We start from the raw sequence: 16,987 nt of genomic DNA on the forward strand, positions 1-16,987 counted from the left end.
AGAACCCAGAAGTCAAAAGTATAATGTAATCTTATGTAAGATTCCATGGTAGAGAAATTAGATATTGCAAGTGTTGGGCATGATCCAAAAAGGAATGTAGGCGGCATGTAGGCAGAGACCAGCAGACCGTGGGAGGGTCGGAGTGTCGTGATGGATGAGCTGCCTTGCCTCCTTAGTGAAGTTTATATGTACCCTACAAGATGAGCATGGTCCAAGGGGGTGGGCATCTATGGAATAAAAGGATGCTTGATTTGAAGCAAGTCCGGATGGGATGTCAAATGACCCAAGGTCTAGTCTTGTATGTGGGTCGGGTCTATCACGTTGTTGCAAGTGTAAGTGCTTGGAAAAGAAAAGTCATTTAGTAGAAAAGCTTTTTCCAATGTGAAAACCATAAAGTGTGCGGATGTACCTTTTCTTTCCCACCAGGGAAAAGGCAATAAAAAGGTGTATGGTCCACCTCCACATTCTTTTTCTCCCCCATTGCCAAAAAGTCGTGGTAGACTTCAAAATATCTTTACTTGAGATGAGTTTTTATTCTTAAAGTTGAAGTTATCATTTTTATTCTTTAAGATTCATTTGTTAGTGTATTCATTTAAGCCCTCAACTTTGCTTCTAAACATGTTTAGTACAAACGCGCTTTGCAAGTAGTACTTGAACAGGGATGCAGGGTTGCAGTTGTGCCAGGTAACTATGTTAGTTTCCCCACATGTTTCCATTAGTTTCTTCCGAGTTCTGCCTTATTGATGATGGTCATAAGCCTCAGCCCCATATTAGGCAAAGCCACCCCACCCCCACCACTCTTCATTCCGCTTTCTTTAATTTGGAAAAAGAAAGGCCCCATGTTGACTATGGAAGAAAGAATAATATCAAGGCATGCAAACCTTTGTTTAAATGATATTAAGTATGTTGGATGTGTATTGGAATAGTTTCCTAGTTTACCAATTCTGAATATTAAAACTACCTATGGTAGTATTTATCCTTTTGAAGTATTTTTAAGGAGAATCATTCATTATATTATTTTTTAAAAAAATAATATAAATTTTTTTAATATTATAAATGATTTTTTAAAATATCTAATTTGATTTTTAAAAATACAGCTTAAAGTAAAAATATTTTCTAAAATTATTCTCAAATGGACTTAAATATTGACCTCTCATTCTTTTTATACTTAAATATTATAAAAATATTTTCTAAAAGTATTTTCTAAAATTATTCTCAAATGGACTTAAATCCTGACCTCTCCTTTTTTTCCTTTTCTTCCATCACTCTTTATATGATATGTTTACGTTCATAATTTATATTTCAAATGAATAACAAATATTTGGGTTTTTATCTTCTTCTTTTTTCCTTTTACTAATTATTTAAAAAAAAAATCGTGAAAAATAAAATAAAATTTTATGAAAGGCGTTACTGAGCCTTCAAGATAATGGAGAATTCTTTAACTATAATTTCATATTAATATTAATTAATTAGATGTTAAAATTAAAGAATAAATATTTTTTCGTTAAAGGATATATATATATATGCTTTTAATTTATATAAAGTTTCCTCAATTCTAATTAATTCTCATCTAATTTCACCCATTTAATTCTAAGGCTGCTCCCTCTAGTACTGCAAGCTTCAAGCCTTCAACCTCCTTTTTATTATCACTGATTTCTGGTTCTTTCTCTTACTTTTCTTTTTTTCTTTTCTACAGAGAATGAAGAAGGGGTGAAAAGTGAAGAATCCACACAGAATGTGGAGTATTCAGCCGCTTTGCGGAGTGCGGACAGAACATGATAAAGATATGAGTTGGAGGGCCAAACAAGCTGCTTACGAAGAAGAAGTTAGCTTTTGGGAGAAACTTGAGCCTCATAGGATTTTTGGGTCACCTTACAGATTAAGAAAACGTTTTGTTTAGATGTAATGTGGAAGCATTGATATTTGAGAATTTTCCAAGGGACTAATTAATTCAAAGTCAGAAAGTGTACGCGAAGGAATGTTTTGTGGGGCGTGAAATTTCTGAGAAGTTGTTTCTTGCTTGCTGACGAGGCATAAATATGGAGAATGAATAGTCTCCTGACTCTCCTTCTTCCTTGAAAAGGGGGGGTAGGAAACTTGGAACCAGATTCCTACCAGTTTTCCAAAAGATGTTCCATATTTTAAGGAAAGTTCCGTCTTTTGACGATACCCCATATGGTGAAATTTTCTATAATTTATTGTCCAACCCCAACTTTGGGTCCTCTGCCAAATGACTTCTGGGTTATTTGGGCACATAAAGAATAATTTCTCCTCTTAATTTTGTTGAAAGATGACTAATTTTAGACTCTTTTATCTTTTTAATTTATTTCCACTTATTTTGTTGATTTCTTTTTTTTTTCCTATTCATTTATTTTTCAAACTTTTCTTTTTTTACTTTCCCACTCCAACATCCATCCCAACATATTCCTTCTCTACTAGACTTCCATCTTTAAGTTTTAAAAAGGGAATTGAGAGAGGGGGAAAGAGAGAGTTAGATTAGAATGGGAGGGAAATGAATTGGGGATGAAGAGTGATGTCGTTTTTTTTGGCTAAAGTGTAAAAAATATATTAGTTTTTTTTTAAAAAAAGAAAAAGGTAAACAGAGGTTATTTTTTCAATTTTAAAACTATTTAACATCTTTTAACCAAATATCTCTTATACTTTTAATAAAATGTAAGTTAATAAATTAATATTGATTATTTTATTTCATATTTAATTGGATTATTATTGAAAATATAAAATGGTCGTGACAATTTCTTCAATGACTTTTTTATATATTTTTTTTATAATAATGAAATATGAGTAAAATAAACATAAAAAATTGTAATTATATTAAACGTGTTTTCAAGTCCAATATATAATTGTAAAATGTCATAAATATGATGCATATTAATTTTTTATTGAAATAATATGATTATATGTATTATTACTTATTTTATATTTCTTAGAGTTTTTTCCATCCCCTTAATATTTTTTTGCCTGAATTTTTTTGTCGTTTTCTTTTAATATTTTCATAAAATTTAAACAATAATATTTTCACAATTTTTGATATTTCAATGGTGGAGCCGTGGAGGTTGACTGAACATCCTTAGCAATGAAGCATTCCAACTTTCGTGGAAACTTATGGAATGCTTTTTGGAGACTTGAAAGCCGTATTAGGCGACCTAACTCTCAAAACGATCCAGACAAAGAAAAATAGAGGCAAAGCCATAATAAGCTTCTCTTACCTAAACCATAAGCTGCAGCCTGCACCGCCAATGAGGTATTGCTATTATTATTATCGACTTTTCTGGAGATCTGTCCTCACCAGTTTTTCGCCATGAATAAAGCCTCTAGCGAGTACCATGGTCTTTATCAACGTTTCCAGGAAGGTTGCCACCTTGTCTAACAAGGTTTTTCTACGACGACCCCCTTCCAGAAGTCTTACACCCACACAACTATATATAATATAACCTCCAACATCTCCAATTGTATGAACTGCCCAATCCATCCTAGATGCAGGATTCCAATGGAGAAGACACCAACAAACACCACTTCAGCTGGGCTCCTATTAGTGTTCAAAATCAATATATGTTTCTGGCTCTTCCAGCTTTTCATCCAACCCCTAGTCAACTTTGCGTCCACTGGATGGAAGGTTTGGACCAAGGCAAAAAGCCCGGATCCTGATCCAGTGCTCGGCCCGCAGCATGACACAGGGCATAATAGGAAACTAAAAGGAGGAGAGTTGAAGATGGTAATGGACAGATTGGGAGTTACTTACCACTCTGATGGAGAGATGCTTGAGGAGGGACTTGTTGCAGATGAGCTTCCACAACTGTTTGAGGAGGAGCCCAGCTTGGAGGAGGTGAAGAAGGCGTTCGATGTGTTTGATGAGAACAAAGACGGTTTCATAGAGGCGACTGAGTTACAGAGGGTTCTATGCTCCTTGGGCCTCAAGGAAGGATCACAAGTAGAGGACTGCAGAAGGATGATCAAAGCTTTTGATGAAGATGACGATGGGCAAATTGATTTTAAAGAGTTTGTCAAGTTTCTGGATAAAAGTTTTTCTTAGCGTATCAATCCATACGAATGCATCACTTGCCAATTGCCATTAGACCAAGTATTTGCTCCCTCTATAATTTGCCAATCCTTTAGTAATGTTGGCGTGTAGAGGAATATTACTTCACATTATGTACATGTTTTAATTTTGCTACTAATAAAAGGTCATATTTTGAAGTTATACTGCTGAAAAATAATATTTCAATAAGTTAGACCAAAAGATTATACGTACGTTATAGTTGGGCTTTCGAATATGAGTTATGGTACATGAGTTGGCCCATATTTTCCTTCTCAAGATTTGGGGTCCACGGGTTGGCCACGAAATTGTCAGTTCAAAATACTATAAGACGATATATGGTGAAAATATTGAAAGAGCACTAGGCCCCTTTTTCTCCTTGATAAGTGACGGCTCCTGATGATAGCAGTGTGCATATATGGAATTACTTCACCAGAATTTATGTTTCGTGTATGAATGGATTTGTGAATCAACCCCACAATACACCTTTTGGGAGAGTTCCAAACAGCCATCCCATGTGGGTGGCATGAATTCTCAGAAGATTCTACTGGGGAAAGGTGTTTAATTAACAGTTACCATCATGAATGCATGGGAGGTGGTGGTGTTTGGGTCCAGAATTTGTGCCTGAGTTTTTGCAGGACCATGAGAAAAGGATGTTTTCACTATGTCTTATTCATATCATCACCACCTCCATGCTTCCTTCCTTTTCCCTACTTCCCACTCCCACTTTACGGTGACAAACAAACATCCTTGGATATTCAACAACTACCACCTGTTCAGCTTATGACTTGATTTTCTTCCCCTCGTCTGTTTTGGGTGTGGTTTTCCCTGGTAAAAGAAATAAAAAGGAAAAAGAAAATATAGAAAGAGTAACATAATTTATTGTTTCACCTTTGGAAGAGTTTGACGGGAAAATAAGGGGGGTTACAAGGAAAAGATAGGAAGATGACTGTCAAAAGCCTGATGCAGATGTTATAGTTTCAGGAACCCTCTCTTTTTACCTCTAGTTACCTCTACCTAAGTTATCTGGAAGCAAAGCCCACATTAAGGGTCTATTAATTCTGATGATCGCGGAGACCCGACACCCCCTTTCAGCTTTCTTGGCTTCTAACCTCATGTGGCTCCTACCCCAAGAAAGTCTATGAATGGTGGTGGAATGGTCTCAAAATGACTGGCTACTCTGTTCTCTGATGATGAAGGTTCAGTGGCAGAAGCTTGAGGGGTTGATGCAGTGGAATTTGGGAAATTACAAGTGTTATGGTAGTTTGACTGTTGCATTGCCATCATCAATGGAGGGTATTGGGGATAGAAGCCAGACGTATTATTGTTGGGCTCGTCCCTTGGCCTATCCCAAGATCTGTGCTGGCTGAACATGCTTATCATGTCATGGCTCTTGGGACCTGCACAACACAACCAGTCACAAAAGAGAGAAAACTAGTAAGCTACAAAAGTCCCAGCAGAGAGAGAAGCAAGAGTGATAAATAATATAATAGATAGTGTGCAAAAAGGTAAGATAGAAGGGTTGCATCAGTTCATGAATAAAGAAAAAGAATAAATGAGCAAAAGATAATCAACTTATTCAGGCTGTACCCATCAAAAGAAAAAGCAAGAGAACTTATTCAACTGCAAGGGGAGGAGAGTTGAGCGAGTGAGAGAGAGAGACACCATGGATCAAAAGAAATAGGAAATGTGGTAGGCTTCCAAAAAGGAAACCAATGGGAGTCAGCACAGAAACCCAAATGCACAAACTGCATGAACTCACAGATTATAGGGGGGAAAGAAAGGGATCAAAAAGGACACACCAGAGAAGAACTCGAATGGTGTCTGTTGCGCACAAAACCCAGTGTGAGGAGGGAGCTTGCTGCTTGAGATTGCTTCTCCCCCACTGTTCACCTGGGGTGAACCATTTGAACCATAAACAACCCCACCAACAGCTCCATTGAAGGTTGCAAATGGGAAAGGAGAGAGGTTGTTGTTGATTCCTCCACTGGAGAGATTGATGGAATACGGTGGCATTGTTTCTGTTCTCGTGGCTGTGTCCCTGCAGACAAAGCTTGGGTCCTCCTCCATCCTTCTGTAAACAGATTGACTCAGCTTCCTCCTCCTATAAGCACTCGATTGTTCTCTATACTTCCTAGCCATTATGACATGCCAGTGGTTCTTGACCGCATTATCAGTTCTCCCAGGGAAAAGCCTTGCTATCATGGCCCATTTGTTACCATACAGTCTATGAGCATCCATTAGCCTCTCCTCTTCCTCTTCACTGAAAGCTCTTCTATTGATCCTTGGGTCCAGCTGGTTAAACCATCTCAATCTACAGCTCTTACCTTCAAATGGATAAGAGAAAGAACCAGAATGAGGCTAGCTAGTTCAGAGTCAAATCAGTATTCTATATGAAAAATATATAGAAAAGACTAAAGAGGCATGCAAGTCACCATCTTTCTTCTCACCCTCTTACCTGATCTCCCTTCTAACTTCTCTGCTATAAGGTTCCAGTTCTGAGGGCCATAAAGCGCCACAAGTTCCTTGAGCTTGGTATCCTCTGCAGGCCTCCAATGCCCTCTGGCACACAGTTTTGAATGCCCACTATCGGTTTCCTTACCACTGACGATATTCTCATTAGGGTTCTCTTCATTTATGTTGGCATTGAGATCCATGGTTTCATTATTTTCCCCAAACCCATCACTGCAATCAGAGCCCTTACCATCACCCACATCACTGTTGTGGTGTTCTTCCAAGCTTCCAGCAGTGCAGTTTCCCATGAAAGGAAAACCCCAGCAAGCTCTCCCATTTTCTACCTCACTTGGGCCCTTACGCACATAAGTACTCTCTTGTGAAGAAGAAACAGCTGGCACCACGCCATAGTTTGGATTTATAGAAAGAGCACCCATGTCTGCAAAAACCATCCCCATGGAAGTCCCAAGAGAAGTAGTGGAAGATGAAGAAGAGGAGGGAGTGGATGAGTAACAGCTGAGACCATTTGTGTTATCTGGTGCATAAATAACACACTTGTTAGCCATGCCTTCATTTCCTATCTGACAGTTGCTGCTATTCAACTGTTACAGAGTCATCTTCATGGCCTGATTGGAAAAAAAAGGGATGTGTAGTGGAACTAAAAATGAGAACAAAGTTTGACAGATAGTGAAGAGGAGGAGAAAGGGGTTTTGCAGAGGGAAGCAAAACTTCAGGGAAAAGAGAAAAAAAAGAGAGAGAGAGAGAGAAAAAAAACTTGAAACAGCAAAAACAGCCGAGTGTTTTAACAGAAGCCTACACGCCTTCCCCTCTCCAGAGTGAGAAAAAGAGTTTTTCTTTCAAGTAGTTAACCACCCTGACTGACCCTGACCTTTAATTTAACTGGTTCTTATGATTTTTTATTGTCATTCTCTCTCTCTCTCTATAACAAATCCCACATCACTCTCACGTGTGAAAGTGAGAGAAAACCCCTCTCTCTCTCTCTCTCTGTTTCTTGATCTTCTCTCTCCCACACTCTCTCTCTCTCACACACACACACAATAAGGTTAATAAGGTTGAAGGTTCTTAGGCTGTCTCTCTCCACATTGACAAGAAAGACTCTAATGTGATGTCTGCTAGCATGGGGCTTGTACAGGTCTAGACACCTTTCTTTTCAAGGCAGAAAATGAGAGCTTGACACTACACCGCCTGTCACCACTAGTTAATAACCTAGCCTTCGATCCACATCACCATCCACCCCTTTAACTTCATAGGGGTTTAACCTGGGTTTCAGTTAACCACTTTGAAGTAGACCCAACAACCAAACCCCCCATGACCACCAACATTTATTTACTTGATTCATCACAAAACCCCCCCACTTCTTCCACTTGTTTCTTTTTGTCTCTTTACTGGGATCCCAATGTATACGTCTAATTGTTTGCCATCTATAAGCATATTCTTCTGTCGCCCATGCTAATCAATGTATTCCTTAATCCACTATATACATCAGACCCCCAAGAATCAGATATATACCTCTTTTTTATTTAAAACAATTCTTGATAAATAGAAGCACTTAAATTATGTAAAAGTAGTTTAAATGTGCTCCCCAGTATCAGAGTTTTTGATTCCTTATTTTGGCATGTAGTCTCCGGCTTTGTGCTGGCCAAATTTCTAGACCTCCGTGATCATGGAAAATTCCAAGGTAGATTTGGCTGCACGGCAAGTAAATACTCATGCTAAGCATAATTAGTGGATATGGCAAAAATATCAGTGAAATCAGAGGTTCTGATTTTCATATCAGAAAACGAGAACTTGATATAGAGAGCCATCTTTTTCTTGATTTTCTTTTCCTATTTGGAATCTTCTTACAAGTCACCACTTGTTGAAAATCTCAAGTTGCACGCAGTTGATCAAGGGAGCCTTGACGAGTCAAATCAGAAAACCAAAGTTGTAAAAGGGAAGAGATCCGCGTATTCCAGCCAAAACCCAATAAACCCAGTTAAAAGGGTGGGCATATTTCCATGTAAGGAATGTCCTTATACTGCACTTCCACCTCCCAAACACTTATCCAATACACAATCAAACAATTTAAATTTATTATTATTTTTCTTTATTTTTATTGAAAAAAAAAAAAAAGAAGAATGTCCCTATCTTACAATAATCATAATAAATAATAATAATAGGTCTTCAGTTTTTCACTCACTGGAAAACCCAATGACAGACGTTTCAATTAATGTGGTCACAGTGTAACAGGAATGTACTAGCATTGCTGTGAAGAACTGAACAACTTTGGTCAAAAACTTTGAAACCTGGCTTAATATGGGAAACAGCCCAACTGAAGGACCCCAGCAATTGAAAAAACCATTGCAGAGGAAGCCCATAAGAGGATAACACCATTTGGAGTTACTTCCAACCTCTACACCCACTCTCAGAGCATAGGGTCCCAACCAAAGGAGGCATGTTTTTTTGGGTTACTATTCCACCCTGCCCTTACACACTCCCAACTCCTTTATTGCCATTATCATTTATGGGTGCATTCAACTAAACATCCTTGTGACATCATGCCTTCATTTCATTTCATGTGTCATGCCCATCTACGTTTTACATGGACTGGGGACCCTTTCCAAACCGACTTGTCTCCAATCCTTTCCTATGGGACCAAACCTTTTGTTTTTGTTCATCCATATGTGATGTGAGACAAGAGCTTCCTTCAGCAGATACATGCAACTAAATAATGCATCTTCAAGAGCTATGAACATGGGCTGCCCTTTTCATTCATTTCCGATTTCTTCTCGTATTTCTTGGGATTCAAAGACGAATCCGAGGCGGCCTAGTTGTTGAACATGAATAAAAATCGTCATTTCATCTGATCCTCTGAGAAGAGAGGCTCTTCTTTCTACATGCCATACAGAAAATATATATATATATACTCATTTGAAGAGTCGAGTATATTAAGAAAAAAAGAATCCAAAATTACTTTGGTTAGGTTCAACGGGTTGATAAATCTCTGCACAAAGCCACAAACAATCAACAGCATCCCCCAAAAAGAAAACCCAACTCAGTTTGAAGCTTTGAAAGGTTGTTGAGTTTCTTTCTACCCTTTTTCTATTATTATTTTATTGATGGAAACCACCAAAAACGATGAGATGGATTAGTTATGAGTTAGGACAAATGTGTGTGTGGAGGAGGAGAAAAGCAGAGACTTTCCAAAGGACCATTCTGTGATTATATTATGAGAGAGAGAGAAAGAAGAGAAAAGGCAGGACAATAGATCATTTGGTCTCCAACTTTTCAGACCAAATGGAAAGAGTTAAACGTGTGTGTGGGTTTTACAGGTTAAAATGTGGCAGTCTTGGGAATATATTGCTCTCATCATGCATATCTTCACCTTCGCCCCCCAATCACCAATCACCACCTCCTTCTGCCTTTTATTATTGTTTTCTTCCCCTCTGCCCCTTTTCCCACTCCCCACGTGTGCTCCCCCACTCCTCCCAACACTTGCACGTGTGGGGCTGGGCCTCAATGATCTGACCCCCGAGTATTTCCAAACAGAATTATTGTAACGAACTGCCTCAATACTTTGAAAACTCTGGGATGCCCCTCTCACCCTTTGGCCCCCCGTGTCCTGCCTCTTTAGTCTTCCTACCTTCTCATGCTTCACAGAACCCTTTTGGGAACACTCCAAAAATTCCTTCCCTCATCCTATTTATATATCTTTCATTATTTTATTATTTCAGACATTAAACCAGAAAGGTTTTGTTAGCAACCTTTTAACCACATCAGAAAGGGACAAATGTGTTTATTAATTGAAAAAGTTTATGGCTTATCAAAGTGCCCTACTTGCCATGTGTGCATATGCTTCCCAATGGAAAAGTTGTGTGTTAACTAGTGCATCTAAAAGTTGTTAGAGATAAATTTATATTTAAGTGTGTGATTTGGTCAGACAATTTGAAGACCCAATCTGACTCATACTAGATTTAAATGGAATCAGCAACTCTATCTTCCAATTCTTTTAAGTGTGTGATTTGGTGTCTAGACAAGTTTTCATAAGGTGGCCTTTTCATTTGTTGCCTTTTTTTTTTTTATCACTAAACATATCAATTAAAAAAATTCACCATGCTTTTCTTTTTCAATTGCTAATATAATTTTATTTTATCTCATTGGGTAATTAATTAATCACAACCCAAAATTTATCTTCAAACTCCTAGACCACAAGTGAGAGTGAGCCTTTTTTTGGATTGCCTGACACTGTACCTGCAACATTGACCTAATTAATTAGCAGTTTTATATTTGGTTGGCAAGCTACAATGAGATTCTAACCCATCACCAAATCAGGATGATGATCTGCCTCACTAGCTACTTCCTGATTGAGGAGACCAAAAGAGGGAGGGGTACCTTGCCCCTAATGCAACTGTAATCAATCAAAGTTCAACCCTCCAATCAATTAATGAGAATAAAAATAGATTAACTTTCCCCTTATGTGTTTTTGTGTCCTGCTCTATCAGCCACATTCTTATATGAAATTAATTATCTTCTCAAGGATCCTCATCTTTATCACACAATGCATGAACCCATGGAAGTAGTTCACTTCATTAAATAGATGAGAAGGTTGGCAAAACTTGGGTTTGGCCAAGGCTTTTGGCTAATTCGAGGATAATAATAATAATAATAAACAAACAAACAAATCAGCAAATGTATATATATATATTAATGAAAAGAAAGGTCTTACAATGGAGGCCAAAAGGGGTGAATTGACTACATTGGAGGAGATTGTCCCTTGATGTGAAACTTGAGATGATAATGGTGGTGATCAATTGCCGCCACCAGGGGCAATGCTCATGTGAGTGAGATGGTTAGAGGAACGTGAATGAAGAAACATGCTTTTGTGATGACCCATGTAAGAAACGATTGAGTAGCCTCTCTGGCCAAATCAATTATAATATAATAATGTAAAGAGGGAGTCATGGAGATTGAAGACATGAAAAGAAAGAGGGTCACTGAGGTGATGTGGTTGGCCCACCATATAAATAGTAGGGCTGCTCCATAAGATTCGGTTGGTTCTGTTCCCTTGGAACTATATGAAGAGGAAAGCAAGGTAGTGCCCCTGTTTCCATAGGGTTTCTCCCCACCCACCTTCCAAGAACAAGACAAATCTAAGCAGTATAGTGGGGTTTGCAAAAGGCAAGAGCATAAAGTTTGAGAGAGAGAGAGTGAGTGTGAGAGAGAGAGAGTGCTGAAACAATGACACCATTTGTTTTTGCCTTCTTTTCCCCCTCTACACATGTTGGATATGAAGCATATGAGTCAGTTAACTTTGTCTCAAGGCACAAGAACAACAATGAATTCCATTATCCATACCATGTGACTCTGATGGATGACCTTTGGACCCATTCCTTAGGGTCTGATTGGGACCCACCTAGTCAAACAAACAATTGACTCCCACAGTCATTTCATTTCTCTGGTTTCCGTCACTAACAGTAACAGGTTTCCTCAAAATCCTCATGCAGATTAATCCAAAGAATGGATTTGAAGATTTTGTGACAACCCCAAACGACCTCTTAAACATGATGGAACACAAGTAGCCCCCCAAAACAGTGTGGCTGTCGTTAAGGGCTGATTTGGTCTAGCATGACAGTATGAGATATGTAACATCTTACATCTTAAGACCCACAAATTAATGTTTGAAGGACAGATACCTACAACGCATAAATGCTTTTCTCTCACCCTGGGAAACACAAAGCTATGGTTTTGGTTAAGTATGGTTGGCCACTCAATATGATCATATCATATGTCAGTCGTCGGTCCCTCCGGATGCCTTCTATCTATTTAATGTCTCGTTCCAAACCAATTCCATGTTTATTTTCTTTTCGTATGCCAGAATCATCTCATGTGTGTAGATTATCATTTTTTGATTTCTTCTTCTCAAGGCACCTTTTAGGTGTGGGTTTCAGCTTTCAAGTTGACATGGCAACATGGCCATGGCCCATATGCCAAAGTCTAAGTTCTCACTTCTCACTAGCTCTGGGGAGAGTAACTCTGTGAGAAAGGGTTCAAATGAAATAGCATCCATCATGTCTAGTCAATATTAAGCATGTTTAGGCTCAACCCATACTATACCTATGAATATTATTTGGGTAATATATCCACACGCTTGTCGTCGGATCAATTTAATGTTTTCTCTCTGTCTTAACTCTCAAGAATGTTACACACAAATCTATAATTCTCGCATTGCTACCAATTCTAAAGAAACTTATCTTCCCACAAGTTTATTCATTTGGAATTATAGGATAATTTGCTGTTCTAGAAAAGAGATAATAACATATATGTCAAAAATATTTATGAGGGAAAAAATTAAATTAAAGAAGTTGTAGGAAGAAGTATTTTGGGGAGGCAAGCCTGCCCCCATCGTGCCTTTGTTGGTTTGGACTTTTGTACTCCATCGAGACCTAACAATACAAGAAGTTAATTATATTCATTCGAGGGACGTGTGGTACTGATGCATGTCCCGACCATACACCTTAATGAGGTTTTTAATCAGAGACCCATCTCATCAATCATCCATCATGTGTGAGCAGGAAATAGGATGCATGACAGCATGCTTGATGATGATGTATGTTGATTAATTGGGATGAGGAATTCCCTGGTCATGGTGAAAAAGTTGAGAAGCCTAAAAATGAGGTGTACAGATACAAAAGTTATTGAAGGTGAACCGGTGAAGGATGAAGCAGCAACTAACAAGGTGAGGGTGATAGGTGGGCAGTCCATAACAGCTACAGGTCTACTACAAACAAGAAAAAAAAAACCCCATGGCCAGCTGAAGTCATTAGGTGTAGGTAATGATACAGATAGCAATAGGCATAGAATGAGAGAGAGAGATGACATGGGGTTTCTTTACTGACTTCCGTGAATTATCCAAACAAGGGATGGATGTACAGACTAATGATTCCACATATAGATAATAAAGGTGGGTGTTACACTGCTATAAGCTTAACAGTCAGTAACCATGCTGCTACAGATGATGATCAGAAAACGCTTAAAAGAGATGACCTCATTCAATATCTGATACCACAAATAGAAAATATAGGTTGATTTGCGAGATGTGTAAAACTACACCTACACCACACCCAGCAAAATGTGGGTGGGAAGGAGGGGTTCTAGACTTATTTTTTCAAATGGGAAGACATTTAAAAAAGAAGAAAAGGCAACAACAACAAAAGTGAGAGGACCTCCAATATTGATCTGACCTGAATAGAGAGTACCAAGTACCCCCACGTAAAAGATGAGAGAGGCAGAGGCAGAGGCAGAGGCAGAGTTGGGAGTAAAAGGCAACAGGTTAGGGGGGGGTAGGGTTGGCATTTTGAATACACAGTATTTATAGTGGTGTAAGAAGTTATGCAACTGTGCAGTGTGCATAGGGGGGGTTTTTGGACACTGGACCCTGATCACACAGGACACTCTTGATTTTGTTTGAGATTTTCTTTCATTCATTCCGCAAGAGACACAGCTTTACTCACATAGAGGAATTGTCTGCACCGCCCTTTTTTTTTTTTTCTTCTTCTTTTTTTTCTGCCTCTTCCCTTTCTTTACATTTTTATCTTTTTAATGAATAATTTTTTATCTTTCTTTGCCCTTTTTCTTCCTCATCAATCTCTCTCCTCTCTCTCTTTTGTTCATTCATGTTCATCTGTGTGGAACTAGAACAAGTGATTGTACCTGCCCACGTGCGTAGACCCCTATGTGCTGTTCCAAACAAACAAAGCAGGCCCAACGGTTCATGGTCCTTTTGCCACCGTACTATTGACATGTTATTTTATTGTATTTTACTATCCTCTTCCTCCCCCATTAGTCCATGACCCATGCATCTCCGAGTATCCAAGGCAATACAATTTTACACTAAAGCCTCCTCCTCCTCTTTCATCTTTTGATTTGTCTAGATTTGACTTTTTTGGACTCATCCCTATTGCAAACTTCCACTAATTAATTTTCCCTTTTCTTTCAGACTTAATCAAATGGCTTTTATGTCATTTCCTCCTTTAAGCTATTTTTGGTTCTAAAAAATATAAAAAAAAATAAAATCTAATTAAAATAGTGTGTAAAAACAATTTATTTGATTTTAAATCTTTTTTTTCTAATTTTCTCTCTATTTTCTTGCATTCGCATTTTTCTTAAAATTTTTCAAAACCAAAGACGGCTTTACTGTGCAGATATTGTAATAACAATGACTTATGGATTTGAGCCCATTTAAGGACCCATAAAGACAACAAGTGCAGCCCATGGGCCTCATCTGGAGACACCCCCACTGGGCTTGCGGTGAAAGAGGAAACACTAAATTTTACGCCCTCTGCCACAGGGGTAAGACGTACAACATAACTAACTGACATATTTCAAAATTAGTATCACCCAAACATACATCTTAAACCAAAAATAAAAATAAAAAATAAAATTAAAAACAAAAAACAAAAAACAAAAAGGCAAGTGGTCAATTCCAAGTATAATAAAAGAGCAATGAATCCACACAATCCATGTGTCAGATTTGTTTTTTTGTTTCGGGGGAGGGCGGGAGGTGAGAAATTATTTACAAGTAATAAATAACCATTGCGTCAATGTGTCAGAGGGAGGGGGGGTCACTGGTCAGGGGTTGGGACTTGGGACTTAGCCCCAACTGATTTCACATTGTGATGTAAGTTAATAAGGTAGGAATGGGGTTTGTCGCATTGTTGTTGCTTTGCATGGACACATTTAATAACCCCACTTAAATATGCCCTGTGTAAGTCAAACCTCCCTCTCTCTCTCTCTCAGGGGCTCTGCATTTATATCCATAAAAATGCCGCCTTTTTCGATTCCCCTGCTTGTACCTCTTGGACTCTTTCGATCCATTCTTGTGAATATTGTTTTTGTGTTTGTGAGAGAGGTACAGTATTTTGAAACAACAAACATTTTAATCTGCTTTGCCTTCCATTTAATGTCGTTCTTGTAATATCTTTTGTACCTCCACCTGATGGGTCTCCTCTCTTCAATCGGCGGACTCCAGGATCGCAACTCCATCTCTAAATTCAGAAATCACTGCCTCATCATTGCATTCACCCATTAATAATACCAGTTGCACCTTCTGAATTCCCATGCTATATATATCTCACTTCAACCTTTTCTATGCTTTTGGGCTTAAAAATAAAGAAGGGTAGTGGTGGCAACAATTTTGTAGCTCAAGGAAAATGATAAAATATAGAACGTCATCCACCTTGCCCTTCCTTGGATGCGTTGAATACATAGGATATTGTCTGTCGGTGCTTAGAGAAAGAGAATCGTCTTGATTTCCATGCTAAAACACTATTCAGAACCATTAATGGGAATTCTGTATCACTATGCTCACATAGTGCTCTTCAGTGTTCTAGTGATTCTCTGTATCGCTATGTCAACATAGTACCACTGTTGATTCATTTCTGTTTTGTAATCTTTCTTTTTTCTGTTGATCTTCTTACTACGTACAAGTTATGCTGACGGGTAGAGATTGAGAAACAAGTTTATCTCCTTCGGGGAAACTAAAAGATTTCATCATCACGGCCTCTCTGAATTTATTGCGTATAAAACCCAGATAACTTTCTTTTGCTAATTACACTTTTCAGTACCTTCCAGACTTCACCATTACTTTAAGATCAACCTTTCAACATCTCCTCAAAAACTATGCCCTTTTCCTCCTATATGACCTTCTTCTTCTTCTCTTATTATTATTATTATTATTATTATTATTATTCATAATAAAGAACAGCCAAAGCTACCATCTCTATTCAAAACCAATCCTACTTTGCAGCTCTCTCTTCCAAGGTTTCAACATCCTCTACTTTCGTGAAATTCTCTTCTTTGATGATGATAATATGTCATGTACAAACGACAATTTTATGAAAGGAGGAAGAAAAAAAGAAACCATTGTGGGTAGTTTCACTCTCAAGTGTGCAGGTATACATGGCTGTTTGTATTTGATTGTGGGTAGCAAGACCCATTCGAATCTTTACGTTAGTTTAGGCAATTGCATCTTGCCTCTGATCTGGGATGCCTGTGTCTTTGTGCCTATATCTGTTGTGTCAGGTTTCCAAATCTCTGATATATAGGTTTTTGAGTATGGATTAGCTCCAACTACCGCGTGTATCCCCCATGCATGGACCAGATGATGTTTCACTTGCTCCATTTGGAATGGTCTCAAAGGAAAAGAAGGCAAAAGGTATTACTTGCCTTGCTGCCTTTAAAACTACCAAAATAACAATAAGCTTTGGAATTGTAGCTAGCTTTAAACATAATTAATACCCACAATCATCCACTATATAAACCACTTAAGAATACCACCCCTATTTTAAGGAAACATTAGAGAGAAGCCATTTTCTCTATATCTAGAAACATGGGATCTTGAAAAATGAAAACAGTCCAAAAAAAAAATGGCCACTAATCGAAATTTGCATGAAATGACTATCGTCCTTTCAAACCTTCATT

The 16,987-nt window shown here is 38.1% G+C and overlaps 2 protein-coding genes across 2 annotated transcripts; one reads left to right on the forward strand and one right to left on the reverse strand.

Moving 5' to 3' along the window:
• The first annotated feature begins 3,174 nt into the window (after positions 1 to 3,174).
• Positions 3,175 to 4,219, forward strand: LOC100248178 (probable calcium-binding protein CML45). Its single transcript, XM_002269356.4, has one exon. It carries the CDS (start codon positions 3,473 to 3,475, stop codon positions 4,049 to 4,051), a length of 579 nt encoding a protein of 192 aa, XP_002269392.2. The 5' UTR covers positions 3,175 to 3,472; the 3' UTR covers positions 4,052 to 4,219.
• Positions 4,220 to 4,913: 694 nt separating this feature from the next.
• On the reverse strand, positions 4,914 to 7,419 carry LOC100253313 (transcription factor CSA). Its single transcript, XM_010653633.3, has 3 exons — positions 6,513 to 7,419; positions 5,857 to 6,381; positions 4,914 to 5,454 (listed from the first exon to the last, which is right to left on the reverse strand). The coding sequence occupies exons 1-3, from the start codon at positions 7,072 to 7,074 to the stop codon at positions 5,168 to 5,170; spliced, it is 1,374 nt and encodes a 457-aa protein (XP_010651935.1). The 5' UTR covers positions 7,075 to 7,419; the 3' UTR covers positions 4,914 to 5,167.
• Between the last annotated feature and the right edge of the window lie 9,568 nt (positions 7,420 to 16,987).

The sequence above is a fragment of the Vitis vinifera genome, chromosome 1 (assembly GCF_030704535.1).
Source record: "Vitis vinifera cultivar Pinot Noir 40024 chromosome 1, ASM3070453v1".
NCBI lineage: Eukaryota > Viridiplantae > Streptophyta > Magnoliopsida > Vitales > Vitaceae > Vitis > Vitis vinifera.